The sequence below is a fragment of the Athene noctua genome, chromosome 1 (assembly GCF_965140245.1).
Source record: "Athene noctua chromosome 1, bAthNoc1.hap1.1, whole genome shotgun sequence".
Taxonomy (NCBI): domain Eukaryota; kingdom Metazoa; phylum Chordata; class Aves; order Strigiformes; family Strigidae; genus Athene; species Athene noctua.
The window spans coordinates 50,526,650-50,544,403 of NC_134037.1; the positions used below are offsets into that span (position 1 = coordinate 50,526,650).

Consider the following 17,754-nt stretch of genomic DNA (forward strand, 5'->3'; position numbering starts at 1 on the left):
AATGTTCTGCAAGAATTCTTTTTATTAAAAGAAACAGGACATCAGAAATCTCAAACTTGACACCAAGCAGTTACTGGAGTTATGAGGATACATATTTCTCTTCTGGCATGCATTTTATTGCATGGAGAGTGTTTCCTATTTCTAATATATTCAGTTTTCTTGTTTTCTATTGTACTTTTGTTCATGGCGTAAACTGTTCAGTGGCTAGTATTTGACAGCTACTAAAAATGTGGTATAATTTAAAATATGCATTTATGTTTTAGTTGCTGAATCCCAGTTGTACCCCGGTAGACTTGCAACTTCTCCTATCACTTCAGTTTATCAAACAAGTTGTTTTAAAAGCTGTTCCAACTAACATTTATGTTATATATAAGTTATAACAGCTGCAGGCAAACTTCTTATTTTCTACATATGAAGACATTACTAACATGAAATCAGATTTAGATGATAAACTACATCAACTCCAAGAGAAGCCAGTGTGCTTTCTTTTGTGTATGTGTGGCATAAAGGTATTTTGTATCTATTTACACAATTTAGTAAGTATGTCTCACCCCAGTGCAACATTTTTAATAATGAAGAACTGACCAAACCACAAGACATTTTAATGTAATATTAAACACTGAATTTAAATTCACAGAAGCAGGACTGCTGACAATGCAGGTCAAACTTCCAATTGTTTATCTGCACATTCTGATACCGCACAAGCTTTTGAGGAGAGAATAAATGAGTTATGTAAGTCAGATGCAGGCTGATTAAAGATGCTTTGCCAAGATAAATTTTAGAATTAAAATGGCGTGACAGAAAACAGAGCAAAACCAGACTCTGACACCTTTGACTGCTTGAAAGTTTGGCATAAACTTCTGTTACTGTATGTGAGTTTTATGCAACTCAATAAAAGGAACAGTATCTATTTTCTGTTATGTTTAGTTAAAAGATACTATTTGTTGCAAACAAATTTCAAGAATTGCCAAAGTACAGAAGAACAGCTACCATCTATGCATCTCCACATATAAGGCAGGACTGCAACAAGTACCTGTTTTAAATACTTCCCAATGCCTCAAACTATGAGACTGTGCTTTACTGTATTCACAGCTACCCAGTCATAGAGTTTGACTCAAATTTGCTCTATCAGATGTCATTTCTACTTCACATATTGCTACATGGAAAGATCAGTCCAGAACAACTCAATCACTCCACAGATAAAACTAAGGAAAAGCACATTGTTTTGCCCATCTTAAAAAAGGAAATAAAGAAACCACAATGGGCATCTTTTCCTTGAGAGTCACTAGACATGTCACAACTTTGCAGAGATGTGTGTTTGGCATGGACGGGCTGCATAGCATAGATATGACCTCGTCAGCCTTTGTTAGACTGCCTTCTGAGCAAAATGAAGCGGTTGCCTAACTTTGTAATACAGTTCCCTAAAGAAGAAAAAAGGTTGGAAAAGCAACATTCAATTTAAATATTTAGAAAAAAAAATTGAAGTCATTATTACAATGTAGAGTCAAGCAGTCAAGTTAGGGAGTGCCAGAATTAGAGGCAAATACCTCCCAATAGGTGCAGAAGTGTGCACTGTTTCACATGAGATTCTCACAAAAATTATGGTAGGTAACAGCAACATGGCTTTGGAAACAGTTTCAGAATCTCCCACCAAAAAAACACTAAGACCTAGGTTTCTAAGAAACTTAGGGAAATAAAACTGGGGATATTCTGCACCAAGTAAGTCTTTAGAAGTTTCAGGCTAGTCAGTCACTTAACACTAAATTTATGATGGCAAGTGTCAAAGTAGAAATAAAGCTAACACCCGTGTCCAGAAAACAAAAATAAAACCCATAGAAGTTTTAGGGGTTTGGTTGTTGGGGTTTTTTTTTTAAATTTATTTATTTAGAAGTAAAATAAAATGTGGCATTTCCATCTAGAAGTCACCAACATATGCTACAGCAAATTCAAACACACAGAGGTGGAGTTTTCACTTTCAAATTCCTCCCCAGTTCAGCTTCTTCCTCTTGCACTGGAGCCTTGTACAAGCCCTGATGTGCCTGAGGACACATCTGTTTAAGGCAGCCGCTGGAGTTCAAGCTTATCACCAGATGATGCTTCAAAGACGTCATCTTCAACACTTTCTTCTATGGGCTTCATTTTTGCCGAAGTTCTCAGGTAGGGAGACGTCCGGCCTGGGCCTGCCACAGTTACAAAGAAATTACCAATTAATTTAACAGCACGTATCTGCTACATACACCTATTTGTGACAAAATGTGCACCATCTGATGATCCTGTCCTAGTTTCCCCATGAGAAGATTTTATAAGTGAAGGTTTCTTCGTAATTTGGCCACGGGCATTGGGAAATTCTAGCCATGGGACAGCCATGCTGCTGTGAACCAGCAATGCCTCTGAGGTTCAAACCCTGTGGCTGGCCACGGGCATGCTATTCTCCCCAAATTCAGTGCAAATCCTGACTGCACAAGGTGCACAATGCTGAGTCCCTGGCGATTGTTTTCTCACTGTTACACTCACCCACTAATTCTTCTCCACAAACAACGATGTGAATGACTGCCCTAAGTACAAAAGGTATGTACAATTGCACACTTGTCTCAGCTGTGATAAAATTTCTTGGTGTACTGGGCAAACCTCAGGTGGGTACCCCTAACTGCCTTAAAAGCATGATAATGTAAAACTCATGGAAAATACAGTAACCCCATAAGCAGCCATAGAGAAAAGAAGATTAACAGGTGAGGCCATGTAACTTTTGACTAACAGCAACTTTGTTGCTCTAAGACAGTCTAGAAAGGCAGCAACTCAAAAAGCTTGCCAGAGCAGAGAACAGGTAACGGTCACTGCCGGTAAGACACAAATGGAGTTTTTGTGTAAGTTACCAATGCAAACTCCCTCTATTGTAGTTAAATTTTCAGCATAAGGGTTAAAGCAGAGAGCTCCTTTGAGCTCAGGTTTATTTCCCATTGTTCACTCTGAAAACTGCTTCTGCACTTGGACCGTTTTTTCTCTCAGTATCCTCTTCTAGAGTTAAATCACCACAACGGTACAAGGTTGTAAACAGCTAGCATATGATAACCAAAAAGATGAGGGAAATCTTTGAAATACCATTTTAGAAGAAAAGAGCAAGAGGTAGTGGTCCTGTCTGACAGATCATATGTGTGCCAGCTAAAAATTCAAACTTCCTTGAAAAAAATACCAGCAGCCATAACACAACTGTTATTGCAGGGCTATTTTTGCTACTTTAAAGATGTTTATTAGATATACAGTAAAGTGCTCTACTAAGGAAGCCTATTTATGAAAAAGGACTCCTTTGTGCCGCCTATGTTAAACAGAGAACAAAATACTAGCTACAGGCAAGACCAGCAGGTTATCGTATTACTGCATTTTTAAGCCACATTCACACAAACACTATTTGGAATTAGCTTTTTAGAACTTTCTGTGTTAAAAGTGTATTAGTATTTTAACATTTAAAAACTACCACGATAAAGGGTTATTTGCACACATTTTTAAAATATTGGAATTGTTAAGCACTTTTTTATTACTTTATTAATAGTTTACTACTATTTTTAGACTGGTTCTCTTTTGTTCAAGAGTGCTTAGTTCTCTCTAGAACTAAGAAATCAGAAGTAAGAAGCCATAAAATCTTTTAAAGTCTGTTGAACAGGAACCAATACTGGGTCTAATACTGTCAAGTTGTTTGGTTCAGGGACATGCCCTTATTTTCTTCAAATACAAAAACCTTGTCTATTGATGTCCGGTGTTGGACAGATAGATGTTCAGGAGCCTGAGTGTGATCCTGAACCTGGGCCTTCCATACCTGGGCCTTCCCTGTTGCACTCTCTCAAGGACCTAAACCCAAATGCCCATATTAAAATGCCATTTCCCATGAAACCCAATCCTGCTTTTAACCTCAAGCTGGGTATAACATAGGGAGCACACAGTGAAATAATAGCAATAAAAGGTTTCTCAAATAAAGTGTTTTCTACATTCCCGCTTAGCTTAGAAGTTTGCAAATACAGATTCACAGACCAGCAAATCTCAGTGATCTAAACCAAGCAGCATAGAAAAAAGAGCCTGTATCACTAAGTAGTATATGAATGACTATCAAGAAATAGAATTATTAAATAGAAATTAATACCAAAATGTTTTCTAAAGGACTGAAAGTTAGGTGAAGCTACCCTTGTAACCAGGTTAAGCTATTTCTGCTTAACTCAAATTTTGGAAAAAGAGATGCATCAATTTCATTTATTAACAAATTACATACAGATGGATCACGGATGTAAAGCACAAGTATCACGTGATAAACAAATCCCACTTTAATACCTTTTTGAGGATGCTTTGCTGAGTTAATGTGATGTTATCAACAGAAAACATCATGCTGCAAACGACTCACTCCGTAAGCATTATAGAACTCTTGTTGGTTATTTCCTTAATATAAAAGCAAACAGTTAGTTGGGCTTCTTAGTTAAATTCAAAACACAGTTTTGTTAGTAATCAGTTTGGGGCCTACTAATTAGTATTTTTCACTCTTTCACTACTAAACACTTTGAAAGGAGTTTTATATTAATTTATTGAGAAAATGAGTCAAAGCCTCTTGTTTGTAGCACGGATAAAAGCATAATTTTAAAATTTTGGATTATACAAAAATATAAATGGTCAATTTTTCAAGAATATAGAAATTAGGCAAATAAAACTTATTTGTACTGTTGTAGTCAAATATCCTATCTGTAATGGGAAGCTTTTGTCCACACAACAATCACCTAGCAATGACAAGACAGTATTCCTGTAGATAAGTTCTCTTATTACTTTCTTCTTATAATTAAAAAAAAAAAAAAAATCTAAGAGTTTGTAATTTCCATATGTTCCTCACTAATTCTGGGGGTTCAACAGTTTTGTTTGGTTGTTTTTTTTAACTAATTGAATGCATGATTGCAGAGGAATGCATGCTCCAGAGGGAATAGCACTGGGACAGTATGCACCTCATACTGAATCTTAAAAAACAGACAAAAAAAAAAAAAAAAAAGACACTGACTGCTGCACTGAGAGCACCCAGGAGAAGGTTTTTGAAAGTACAACAGTGGAAAGGAAACTGGCAGCTTTTTTGATCACTTTTCCCTGTGATCTGAGAAAAAGTGCATACATGGCCACAATCCAAATTGAATACAAATCTTTAAGCAGAGCTCACCTTGGTAACGAACCCCTCATTGGCAATGACAGTACCCAGGAATAACTAACAAGCTATTTTGGCAGGAAGGAAGATGGAAGTGTTATAGTTTAGTGAGATAAATAACTTTTCATCAAGGCTTTTTACCAACCTTTTATAGAAGTCAGAAACGTCACATTAATTAAAATACACAGAAGAAATAAAGGACAGTATTTCCCGAGGTGTATGATACACCGCTGTATGGGTAACACCTCTGACTCCCCAAAAGTAAGGGAAGTATTGGACTTGGGAGGCTGCTGCCACACCTACCGTTGCTAGTGGGGTAGTGGCAGTGTAAACTACACCAACCACTGTTGGACTGAGCAATATTGAAATATAAAAGACATTTAAACCCCTCTTTTGGGGAAAGCACACCCCATACACCAGAAAATATGGTACACAAACCAAGGAAAAGTACAACAGAGGAAAATGCATTTATCAAGTATGTGCTAAGCATGAAAGCGTTTTAGGGATTAATATCATTACAGCTGAACATGTCATGCATTTAGATTACTGTCTCTCAAAGCTGAAATACTGGTGTGTAAGTGTTCTGCTGCTAAACCTGAAAGAGAATTTTAATTCTAGACAACTGCAAAAACACATTTTTACAATTTCTTTCAGGCTTCTGAGTATGCAAATTTGTCCAATGGGACTCCATGCAAAGGAGTGGCTTCAATTTCATGGCACTTTGCTGTGGAACAGGTGAAAAGCCAGTCAAGAGCTTATAGGTAAAGATCAGAGAACAGACCAACACAGCAGACTTCATGGCAGGTAACTGCTACAGGCTGCCTGATCAAGAATAAGTAGATGGAAGCCTTCTTTAGAGAACTGGATGATGCCTTATGATCGGAGGCCTTGGTACTTGTGGGGAACTTTAACCACCCCAGTATCTGGTGGAAAGGCAACAGGGCTGGGCACAAGCAGTCCAGGAGATGTCTGGAGAGTGTAGCAGATCATTCCTTCACAGAAGTGACTGATGAGCCGATTAGGAGAGGTGCTCTGCTGGACCTGTCACTGATGAACAAGGAAGAACACATCAGGGAGCTGAAGGCTGATAGTAACTTTGGCTGCAGTGTCCAGGAACCGGTGGAGTTTAAGATACTGAGAAGTGTGCAAGACATATGGTAGAGTTACAACCCTGGACCTGAGGACAGGGTACTGTGGCTTGCTCAGGGATCTGCTTGACAGGAACCCATGGGACATGGCCTGCAAGGGCAAAGGGACCCAAGGACAGATGGCAGATCTTCAAGGACACCTTCCCCGAAACACAAGCACAGTCCATTCCAGTGTACAAAGTTGTGCAAGCATAGAAGAAGGCTGCCATAGATGAACAGAAAAGTCCTGACAGAGCTCAAACACACACATACAAAGTGGAAGCATGGATGAGCTGCTTGGGGGTAATACAGAAACATGGTCCAAGCATGCAGGGATGGAATTAGGAAAGCTGAAGCTCGGCTGGAGCTGGATCTAGTGAAAGGCAAGAAGAAAGGCTTCTAAAAATACATCGGCAACAAAAGGATGACCAGGGAAACTGCAAGACCATGGCTCAGTGGGGCACAGAAGCTAGGGACGTGGAAAGGTTGAGATATTCAACACCTTTTTTGCTTCAGTTTTTACTTTACACGTTTGTCTTGAGGCCTTGCACGTCTTTGAGTCTACTGGTAGAGAGTGGGAGACTGATACTTGACTTACAGAAAGGGTGGACTGAGTTAGGGAGCACTTAAGTCAAGAGAGAAAAAACAAGACTGTGGAATCGCATGAGCTGCATCCAAAGATGCTGACAGTTGGCTGATGCAATTGCAAGACCCCTCTCTATCATCTTGGAAAGGTCATGGCAGTCAGGGGAGAGAAAAAAACCCTATAAATATCATGCCTGTTTTTAAGAAGGGCAAGACGCATCCAGGGAACTACTGGCCCATTAGCCTTACCTCAGTTACCAGGAAGATTATGGAGCCTGTCTTCCTGGAAGCCACATCCAAGCAACACAAAGGACAGGAAGGTGACTGGGAACAGTCAGCATGGATCTACCATGGGCAGATAGTGCCTGACCAGTTTGACCACCTTTTGTGGTGAGATGACAGGCTCTGTGGATGGAGGGCGTACAGTGGATGTTGTTTACCTGGACTGTAGCATGGGCCTCCACAGCCTGTCACAGAATCAATCTAGCCAAATGGGTGAGAAATGGACTGGATACATGCAATACAGCTTGGGTAAAAAATTCGCTGGACTGCTGAGTTCACAGGGTGGTGAGCAGCAGTACAACACCCTGCTGGCAGTTGGTTACCAGCAGTGTCCCTCGAAGGCCAATACCAAGGCCTATAATGTTCAATATATTAATGATCTGGATAATGGGATGTAGTGTGCTCCCAACAAGTTCATAGACAACAGCCAAGTAGTGAGGGAAACTACTGATAAGCCAGAGAGTAGGACAGATGGTCAGAACAGGCCTTCAGAGGCTGGAGAAAAGAACTGACAGAAACCACATGAACAAAAGCAAATTCTTGCACCTGGGACACAAGAAACCTACACAGCAGTACAGCCTGGGCATCAACTGGTTGGAAAGCAGCTTTGCAGAAACAGACCTGGGTGTCCTGGTGGACACAAAATGCAACATGAGTCAGCAGAGTGCCCTGGCAGTGAAGAAGGTCATCCATATATTGGACCACATTAGCAGCATATATTGGGCCATATTAGCAAAAGCACAGGCAGCAGGACAATGAAAAAGATTAATCCCCTCTATATGGCACTTGTGAGACAGGCTCTGGAGTGCTGTGTCCAGTTTTGGGCTTCTTCATACAAGACAGACATGGACATACTGGAGCGAGTGCAGTGGAGAGCAACCAAGATGGTCAGGGGCTGGAGCACAGGACCTACATGGAGAGGCTGCAAGAACTGGTTGTGTTCAGCCTTACGAACAGAAGGTTCTCAGGGGATCTTACTGTTGTCTTCGGCTACCTAATGGAAGGGTATAAAGAAGACAGAGCCAGACTCTTCTCGGAGGCATGCACTAAAGAACAAAGGACAAGAGTCATGAGTTGCAATAAGGGAAATCTTTTTCACTGTGAGGGCGGTAAGGCCCTGTAACAGGCTGACCAGAGAGGCTGTGAAATCTCTCACCTTGGAAATAGTCAAAGCTTGACTGGACATGGCCCTGAGTAACCTGCTCTAGCTGACCCTGCTTTGAACACAGGGTTGGACTAGATGATATCCAGAGGTTCCTTCTAACCCCAAATGTTCTGCGACTCTACATGTCCTTTCAGCATACAGGGTAGAAATAAAGAGAAAAATGCAGAATTCTGCATCAAACTATCCCTACTGTCACCCTCAATATTCTTGTAGGGTGAAACACTAGCCGGGCTTTTGCTTCCATCTGTCTGAGCATGCAGACTATACTACCAATGTTAAGGAGTGAAAACAGATAGGCCCTCCATGTCTGAAGGAGTTCCTGGATGAAACTGTGAGGAACACAATGGAGAACAGGTAATTAAACAGGAAATTGCAAATGCTTGAAATCACTTCCTCTTCTGAGAGTTTAACCATTGTCAATAACTGGCAGTGATTTTTTTCCTCATATATTTGAATTTTAGTTACTAAAGAATAATATTTCCCAAATAAAAATAAATAATCCTATATGATCCTTTTAAATTCCATTAAACTAACAGTTTACACCAAATGAGAAAATTGAGCATCTTCTGGGTTTTTTTGTTCAAAAGATGCTTTCAGGCTACTGTTAAAGTTTAGATTCAGGAAAATTAAAAGTAAAAAATAACAATAGCCTACAAAGAATAGTTTAAAAGGTTTCTATAAACAAATAAATTACAAGAGTAGAAGCAGAGAGGTCAGGCTTGGTTTCTTCCCTCATTTCACTTGTTCTTTACTACTCCTGTCATACAAAGCACAGGGGAGGAGAGCCTGACAGGATATTTGGATATTTTCCAGGTAGCATCAAAACATTGGTTGCACACCACATTTCTCCAAATGCTGACAATACAAACTATCTCAGGAAGAAACGCAGAGCACCAAACTGCTGAGGGAAAAAGTTTGTTTGGATTTTTAATTTCTACAAGCATCAGTCGAAACCAAAGGAGATACTACTGTGACAGGCATCATACATTCACAGTTTTTCCCCACTGCCAGAAACATTCCGTATTATGCCTACACATTCATATTATGCCAAAAATTATTACAATACATGCTGGATTTTTGCCATTATCTATATAAGGGGATTCAGTGAGCATAAAAAGCCTTATGAATTCCCTACAGATAGGTCCCTCTACTTAACTGAAGTACATCAGCATCCAAAAAGCTATAGTCTGCTCCCACTGAAGACAACAGGGGTTCCACAATCCTCTCTTACGATCAACCAAGCTGTGTTCAAAACTGGCACTAACTATTATGAGCACTCACGAAGAGAGGATGCAGAGGAAGTCCCACGAAGAAACATCTGCAAGCCATCCTCACTGTCACTGGTACTGGCCATACTGTTCCTCATCTGCATCACAGATAGCTGTGAGCAAAGGCTGGACTGTCGATCAATTTTTTTTGAAGCCTAAAAAAAAATAATAAATAAAATAAAAATTATTTAAAAGAAGGTATCAAGGAAATTAAAAATGGAAAAAAAACTTATTTCCTCTGTAGTAGATGCTTTGGTCTCAGCTATGACTATTCATGAATCAAGAAATTAGTTAGAGCAGAAGATTCTATGCAGTGTAAATAGTTTTAAATGAAAATAGAAGATGCCAGTAATATATCAGAATTAGAATACTGACAAGCATGAAACTTCTGATTAATTATTCAATTTTAATTCTGTTTTGCACTGGACTTGTATTTTCCTACAGAAAAGTTGATTTTTATTATTTGGCAATTCATTATTCAGGTATGATGCTCTGCAATTAAATACAGCCTTTATGATGAGCCTGGTCCTCCTTGCTAACCAAGGCAGCATACTATACACAGAGCTTAGCAATTTATATCTTAACAGAGACTTGTTCACTTTCCTGGCTTTTCATTTCATAATGTTAGAAAACAGTGAATGCCATTCCTTCCTAGTAGATGATCATTTGACCCTTGATTTTGCTGAAGACAGATTAAATGCATCTCATGAACATTATCCTTTACCTGTCAAATGGTCTTAGGAGCTTCCATTTGCTTTGAGTAGTCTTCCCGTGAAGTCTTTGTACTATCATACTTATATGAAACCATACAATGTACCTTGTTAGGTATTCCTGCAAGTCAGAATGCTATTTTAGGTGTATGTGAAAGGTAGTAATCAATTACAAAAGCATAATGGATAACTCCACTTTGCTGAACTTTAAAAGTCAGGAATTAGCATCCTGTTTCATGCACAGAGGAATTACTATTTTCCCAAAAGTAGTGAAAATCTCCTTAGGCAGGAGAAAATCACAAGGTTCCTTACAAATAAGTGGATGCTTTCTGTATTCCAATATGCAATGAACTGATCTACTTGTTTTCTTACTACCATCTTGATTATGAGTAATCTATACTGAATTTGTTTTAGCTGTTCTCTTGTATGCCCCTGTGTATAGAATTAAACTACAAATTTTTCTGTTGAGACTGTCACCAGCTAAAAGGCATTAAAGACACCAGTAATCTGTGTATTTGACAATGAAGCCTGTGAGAAATTACACCCCCATAGGGTTCTGGCAATGGGGAAAATGAAGGAGAATTTACTTGACAGATTTTCCTTGTCCTAGGCTATATAGGAAGGGCTTCTACAACAGGATTTTCATTTGAGGAAGACAAATAGGTACTACAAATTTCTCAAACGCTTGGTCTTAATTTTTACAACATACATTTTCAAGTCACTGTGATAAAACAGTTGCAATAATCTTAAATTCATGTGACTATTGTCACTAAAAATAAAGACTTGGTACAAACTGAAATGTGCAGATATTAAGTCAAAGGCGGGGCGAAGTTAGTTTTTAATACTTAGAAAGTATGATAACGACCTTTCACTTAAAAACAACCATTTACAACATTACAGAAAGTACTTCATTATACTTCCATTTCAATAAATATTTATACCAGTGCTGAAGCTCTATAGTGCCAGAAGTCAGCAGCACAAGGCTGTTGCAGATGACTCTGTATACTAAGCATGACACACTAATGCTGTCATCCATGTATAAAAAAAGATGAGGGAAGAAAAGAGGAAAGAAAAGAGGAAAATAAAATAGAGAATAAAAAAGAGAAAAAATGAAAACAGAAAAAAGAGAAAAAAGAAGAAAGAGATAAAAAAGAGGGGAAAAATTTAAAAAGTGCATGGTGAGAAGTGTGGAGAACAGGAGTGTCCCAGGAGAGGCTGTCAGAATGCCCAGGCAGGAGGCATGTTGCTACATGTTCCTTTCAGATGCCACACTCCAGAAATTATTTACTGCCTATGTAGATGTGGGTTTTAACACAGAACATTCTCCTGTCATTCTTTTTTATTAACAAAAAAAAGCAGCTTTAACCACACACTTAAGATGTATTTTATAGATGGTACATTCCTGCTAGATCATTTTTACCTTACAGTATTAGTAAGAAGAAAACAGTGATCCAAAAGAGTTTTGAGGATCTGATTGCAAGACAGTGTAATCCTCTATTTCATTGACTGGAAGGCAGAATAAACAGAGTTATTGCTGTTAAACTGCTTCTCCAGAAATTCTTTTCTCTTTCTATAACCACTACAAAATTGAGAAAACTTACAAAGTCTATTAGCCATAAAGACTTTACAAGTTAAGTCTGTTGAAGTCTGTTGTATAGCAGCAGTGTCAGTCATTCCTTCTGAATCATTTTGTAGTAAATTCACAACTTTGCACAACTAAATATTTAACCTATATGAGATATTCACCGGCAATCTGATGAGAAGGGTTTTTGCTCTGAGTTAGTGTGAGTTAAATACAGACAGAATACAAAAATACTCTATTATAAAGCTTTTCATAAATGGCGAAAGTTCTTCAAATAAATTATGTATGAGAACCCTACAGCCACTACATAAATAATAAAACAAACCAAACATCAGCAGCCAAGCTACCATCCAAATCTTGAAAAGCCACGTAACTAAGAAGACAAAATTAAAGTAAAACAAGATAATAAATATATCCATGAGTATACCCAGAACACTTACTGTGACACCTAAAACACACTACCCTCTACATGCCAAGAATAAAATATTAAGTGATCTGAATATAACTTATATATACACTTAGATTTATTTATATTTTATATGCATTTCATGCCTCCTTCCACTAATGTCAACATAATGTTTTGGTTTGGGGTTTTTTTGTATTTACAACCCTCAAACACACGTTGAAATTATTGTTCTTGGCAAACAGTGTTACCCAGTTTGACCCCAACAAGCAAATTCTTTAAGAAAAAAATCTCTGAACCTTGTTTGTCCAAAGGCACCGATTTGTTAATGAGAAAGGATACCCAGGGAGAGGCACCTTTCTAGCTACCAGCCATCATGTCTACTAGTTGGCTAGAAATATTTTTGCTAGCTGATCAGTTCTAAGTCTCAAGTTATTAATCTTTCTTCCATATTACTGTGCTAACTTAGCAATAATCAATATTGCTTCTGACAAAAATGTTGCACTGACTCATACTTTGGCACCAAAAGGCCATGAGTGTGACTTCAGCAGCTGATAGCAGTGGGTTAAAAAAAAGGTGCTTCAAGATTATTTAAAGTTGAAATAACAATACATCTGTGTAGGGGAGGAAATGTCCCAAATAAAACTTCAGTTGCTTACCTTGTCATTTAAGGTCGGGTCATTCAGTGAATACAGTTTATTTGTAATATCTTTGCCAATAAGATACTTAAAGATCTCATAGAGAAATGGCTCAGATTCCAGAAAATAAGTCAGTCTTTCCCTGGACCAGCACAGGAACTTGCAGTTATCATCTGCAATAATGGTGACCTGAGAAAATACATGCTCAGAATTAGCAATTCTCTTTTGCTTTAAAATAAGCAATACAATTTTATTTGTGCCTCCAGTTAAAATAACCCTTAAAGCCATAAAAATTTTCAGTATCCCTTAGAAGGTGATATTTGCAAACATAAAACATCTCAGATATTTAATATCATCATACGTTTAGCTGATAAGCATAGCCAGTTTATTTTTTCAGAAAACCTGGGGGAAGCCAATAGGGGAAAAAAAAAATCTGTCATAAGTTCCCAAACTGTAAAAGCATTTATGTTAGGAGATTTACACATGAAGTCAGTTCTACAGCGATGACACTACTTGTATCCCAATATGCCTAGATGTTGCTTGGCTTTATTTTATGTCACTGTCACCAACAGGAACAACTGGTATAATCCAGAGGTCTCCATCAAAGAGTTTTTAGGGATTCAAACAACATCTTCATCTTTCCCTCTTTACTGTTGGCCCTGCTGACCCCACAAGTACCACCTTCTAGCAGTTGAGCTAAGGTTCTGTTTGCTCACTTACTGATAATTCAGTATTGATAGTTACAGAATAGCTTGCACCCTCTCCAGGGAGGCTGGACCTGCCAGGTTTGTCCCCCTGTGCCGGCAGAGGGAACGGCACACCAAAACCTACAACCATTCAGTGATACCCAGTGGTGTGTTTTGCAAGGAAAAGTCAGTCATCTACAGAGAAATCAAGGTGTTCTGCTATTACAAGCTAATATTGCCTCCCGAAAAAATTAAAAATATATAAAGCCTAAGAAAAAGTGGGAAGCTGTCATGTATCCATGGATTTTAACCTCACAGTCTGTAATATAAGCACACAAGCTGAGGAAGAATTTGCCAGCGTTGCCAGCAGATGGGGTCCTCAAGATTGATTCTGTATCCTCTTGCAATGGCAACGCTGAGTGTCTATATGGCAGTAACAAGCAGAACTCACGAGTGAAGGATGTACACCGTACCAGATTACAGTAATTTTTAAAGAAGGCACAAGTTGAGGCATAAGCCTTTTCCTTTTAAAGGGACCAATTTGCATCCAGTCGCTTACGAGAGAAAACAGGCAGTGCCAAGAGGGTGGCTGTGCTGCCGGACGCCTCGCTGTTGAGATATGAATACATCTAGGCAGTTCTCTCTCCCTGGCGTTAAGCCTACTATTTGACTGGAACATATGACATCAACCCCTGATTTTAGAGTCTACACTGCTCTCCTTCCCTCTTCTGCCAGGGTTATCAGTGTGGATGTACCCAGTCAACCACAGTCTGCTCATTATTACACGCACAGAGTTAAAAAACATCAGGTAAGAGGTAACAAAATAGCCATTTCAGTACTATAAGAAAAATAAACTTCTCTTAACAGTATTTTTTTCCCACAAGCTATAGTATAATATATCCTTTAATGCACTAGCAAAATTACACTGCTAGAGACATATACCCTTATTGTTCCCTGTATGAATATTTATATTCAAGATACTGTGATATCTTTCATCTTATTTTGCTTTAACAATTTTCAAGATGACAAAAGCATTAAAACATTAGATAAATACCAGTTTCAAACTACTAATGCCTGAATTTTTAATTTTAGTCACACCAAATATTACAATAATTTTTCCTTTTCTGATTTTGAACCAGTGATGAGACTGCTCACATCATCTCTTTTTCCAGTAGAACTATCTCTTAAATTATTACTCCTGAATAACCTCTTAACACAAAATAAACTTGGAAACAGTAAAAGAGAAGAGAATAGTAAAAGTCAGACTGTTCAGCAAACACCATCACAATACTGTCTTGCAGCATTTAATTTTAAAAGGTATTCTTGATATGATCCATCATGAAACACCAGTACTAGAAAGCTAATAAACTTATGCAAGTCAAATGGTTCACTGTTGACCAAATTTATACTGGTTTTTTTATGAGCTCATCAGCTCATATCCAGTGACATTAAAAGCAAAGTGTACCTGGAATTTCTCACCCCGGTTCATCTGTGTTGATCGAAATTCAGGAGAATCTATAAAGGCACAGGGGTAAATATTATGCAGAAAATGCCCTCGATAAGACACCTTCAATCTGGAAATAAAAATGTATGAAACAACATTTTAAAGTCATGGAGGTTAATTAATTTAATCTAAATTTGGACATGATTACTGACAATGGTAAAGCAGTAGGTAAAAGTCAAAAACATGTTTATCTTCTGGAATTTCAGCTCCAGAGCTACCCTGTTTCCTACCTCGACCATTTCAAAGCAGAACAGACTACCAGCCAACTCAAGTTGCCAAACATGGTGTATGTCCTCAAAACGTTGCTATTCAAAATGAAAAAGGTCTGCAGGGTTACACTACACAGCCAGACCAAAAATCAGGCTTCCTTTAGGTAACTAGCTTTGCAGTAATGAGCAGCTAATGACTTCAAAGAAAAATGATAAAGTCTGACATCACTGTTCCTATCATCAGACACTGGTTAAAATATTGGTCAGAACTTAGCAAGAGCTTCAAGATTAGAGCCTGACCAGGGGCATTTATTTTACCCTTTCCCACCTGGGCCCTGTCAGCTTCTGGGCAGCACACCTGCCCCTCTCTGCTTGCACATACATGTGCAATGAATGAATTCCAATAGGCCTGTTGTTTTAAAGTCTACTGGAGGGGTATTTTTTCTTGCCACATGCACAGTATTTTTTAACCTTAAAACCTGAGAATGCACTAAGAAGATGACTTAGATATCTAAAACTCAAACAAATCTCTTGCTTATTCTGGAAGACACTGCCTTTGGTATTATACAAATAGAATTCCCACTAAAATCCATGCAGCTGCAAACACAAGTGGAGACGTAACATTCTCTCAGTAAGAAACACCCATGTCATTTGAAGACAGTGTCACAAAATAGTCTATACCTATAGACTATTTGGCTATAGATCATAATGCGCTATAAACCAATAACATTTTAAAAGCTAACAAAATCCCCAACAATTTTCTAATCTATTCAACTACAGCACAAAGCATAAGACTGTCCTCAAGCTTTATAGAACCTACTTCCCCTTCAGCAGGATGCTTAGCCTATCATCAACTGATGTTTTATCTTCTGCAGCATAGGCTTGACCTGTCTTTAAAGTCTGAATGTTGCAGAATTGTCCAGTTAGTCTTTGGAAGAGCTCTGGAGGCACATGTAGAGGTTCAAACATTCTCTTGTAGAGGCTGCTAAGCTCCTTCTCTATCTTGATCTAGAATACAAAACCAAAAGACATCAATAAACACAGATGCATGAATTAGAAAAGGGGGAGACTGCACGCATGCTTTAGTTGTTCCATCTGAGGAACATGTTTGTCTTTGTTCTGTTTAGGCAAGAAAAGAAGTGGTAGATGTGTGACATCTGTCCACAACCACTGCCTATGACAGGATGACCAAAACCTTATCTTAAATTAGACAGGCTGGCACACTGGTGCTTTAGAATGCTGTTCCATCCAAGTGGCACATTAAATCTGATACAAGGAGTCTTCTGAGACTTCTGTTGATCTAACAACAAATAGGACTTGGGCCAGAATTACACAGGAAAAAAAATGATGTTGCCTGCATTTTTCACACCACATGCACACCTCGTTCTGGCCATCTCCCAGGCTCTCCTGGGAGTCCCTTTCATCCCTGAGCTTCTTGGCTTACTTGCAGTAGAAAATCAAGTCCTCAAAAACAAACCTATCATATTGAAAGCACATGTAATGAGAGAGGGGAAAAAACCCCTAACTAGTGCCAGCTACACATCCCACATCTAGGAGCCCACACAAACTCAGGCAGCAGCAATGAGGGAAAGGATGTTGGCTGAAATCCCAAGCTTGAAAGTCTTTCCTGAATGAAGACACCAGGGAATGAGACCATGCCCCAGCATCCCTGAAAGCAGAGGCAGTCTGAACAATGCTTGCCTATTTGCTTGGAGGAAAACAAGTTAGAACAGTAAGTATCAGATAATGAAAAGATAAAATATACATAGAACGTACAATAAGGAAAAGCAGCCAAGAAAAAAGGCAGAAAAGAGGAAAAAAAGAGTCACCACTTAAAACGAGAATATTCCAAGTTTACACAACATTTCTAGATTTTTTTATTTCAGTATTAAAAACAGGGGAAGAGAGAAGGTGGCAGCAGCAGGAGTCCAGGAGTCACTTTGCAGCTGATGGTAGCCAACAGTGGGACTTGAAAAACTTCTGGTTACCTTGTGGCTGGAGAAAGTGGGGAATCCAGAATGACCACAGGGGGCCTCACGCAGTCTGAGGCCCACGATGGCTTCAAACTGTCACATACCCACTGTTCCTCCCCTAGGAGAGTATTTTAGGGCAAAGGGATACATGTATTCCACATCAGAAATCCTCCCAGAGCTCTTCTCAGTAGAATTACTTCTGTGTGTGAAACAGTCCAATTTTGGAAAATTGAGAAGGCTTCCTTGTTACATTTCAAGTTTACTTAAATACAGAACAAATTGAGATGAGGTAGAAACTTCCTAGTTGTATGGAACCCTATTTGGAGTATTTCACAGCCAGCCTGAATGCCACAGGAATCACCCTGGAAGTGACAATCCCATGGGCATAGATGGTGGGTTAATCCCACAGAAGTAGTATACATTACAGTATACACTCATTATTAAATTCCTAATCAGGA

The 17,754-nt window shown here is 38.8% G+C and overlaps 1 protein-coding gene across 2 annotated transcripts in view; it reads right to left on the reverse strand.

The window, feature by feature from the left end:
- Nucleotides 1–581: 581 nt before the first annotated feature.
- POPDC1 (popeye domain cAMP effector 1) overlaps nucleotides 582–17,754 on the reverse strand; it is a 33,242-nt gene continuing 16,069 nt past the window's right edge. The window contains exons 4-8 of one of the 2 annotated variants that reach the window (XM_074896104.1): nucleotides 16,144–16,331; nucleotides 15,076–15,184; nucleotides 12,946–13,113; nucleotides 9,605–9,746; nucleotides 582–2,180 (exon numbers count right to left, since the gene is read on the reverse strand). In XM_074896104.1, coding sequence (XP_074752205.1) covers nucleotides 2,056–2,180; nucleotides 9,605–9,746; nucleotides 12,946–13,113; nucleotides 15,076–15,184; nucleotides 16,144–16,331 — 732 coding nt within the window. In that variant the 3' untranslated portion in view covers nucleotides 582–2,055. Of the gene's footprint in view, nucleotides 2,181–4,307; nucleotides 4,423–9,604; nucleotides 9,747–12,945; nucleotides 13,114–15,075; nucleotides 15,185–16,143; nucleotides 16,332–17,754 lie in introns of those variants that run through there. The other variant, XM_074896101.1, reaches the window with a different exon arrangement.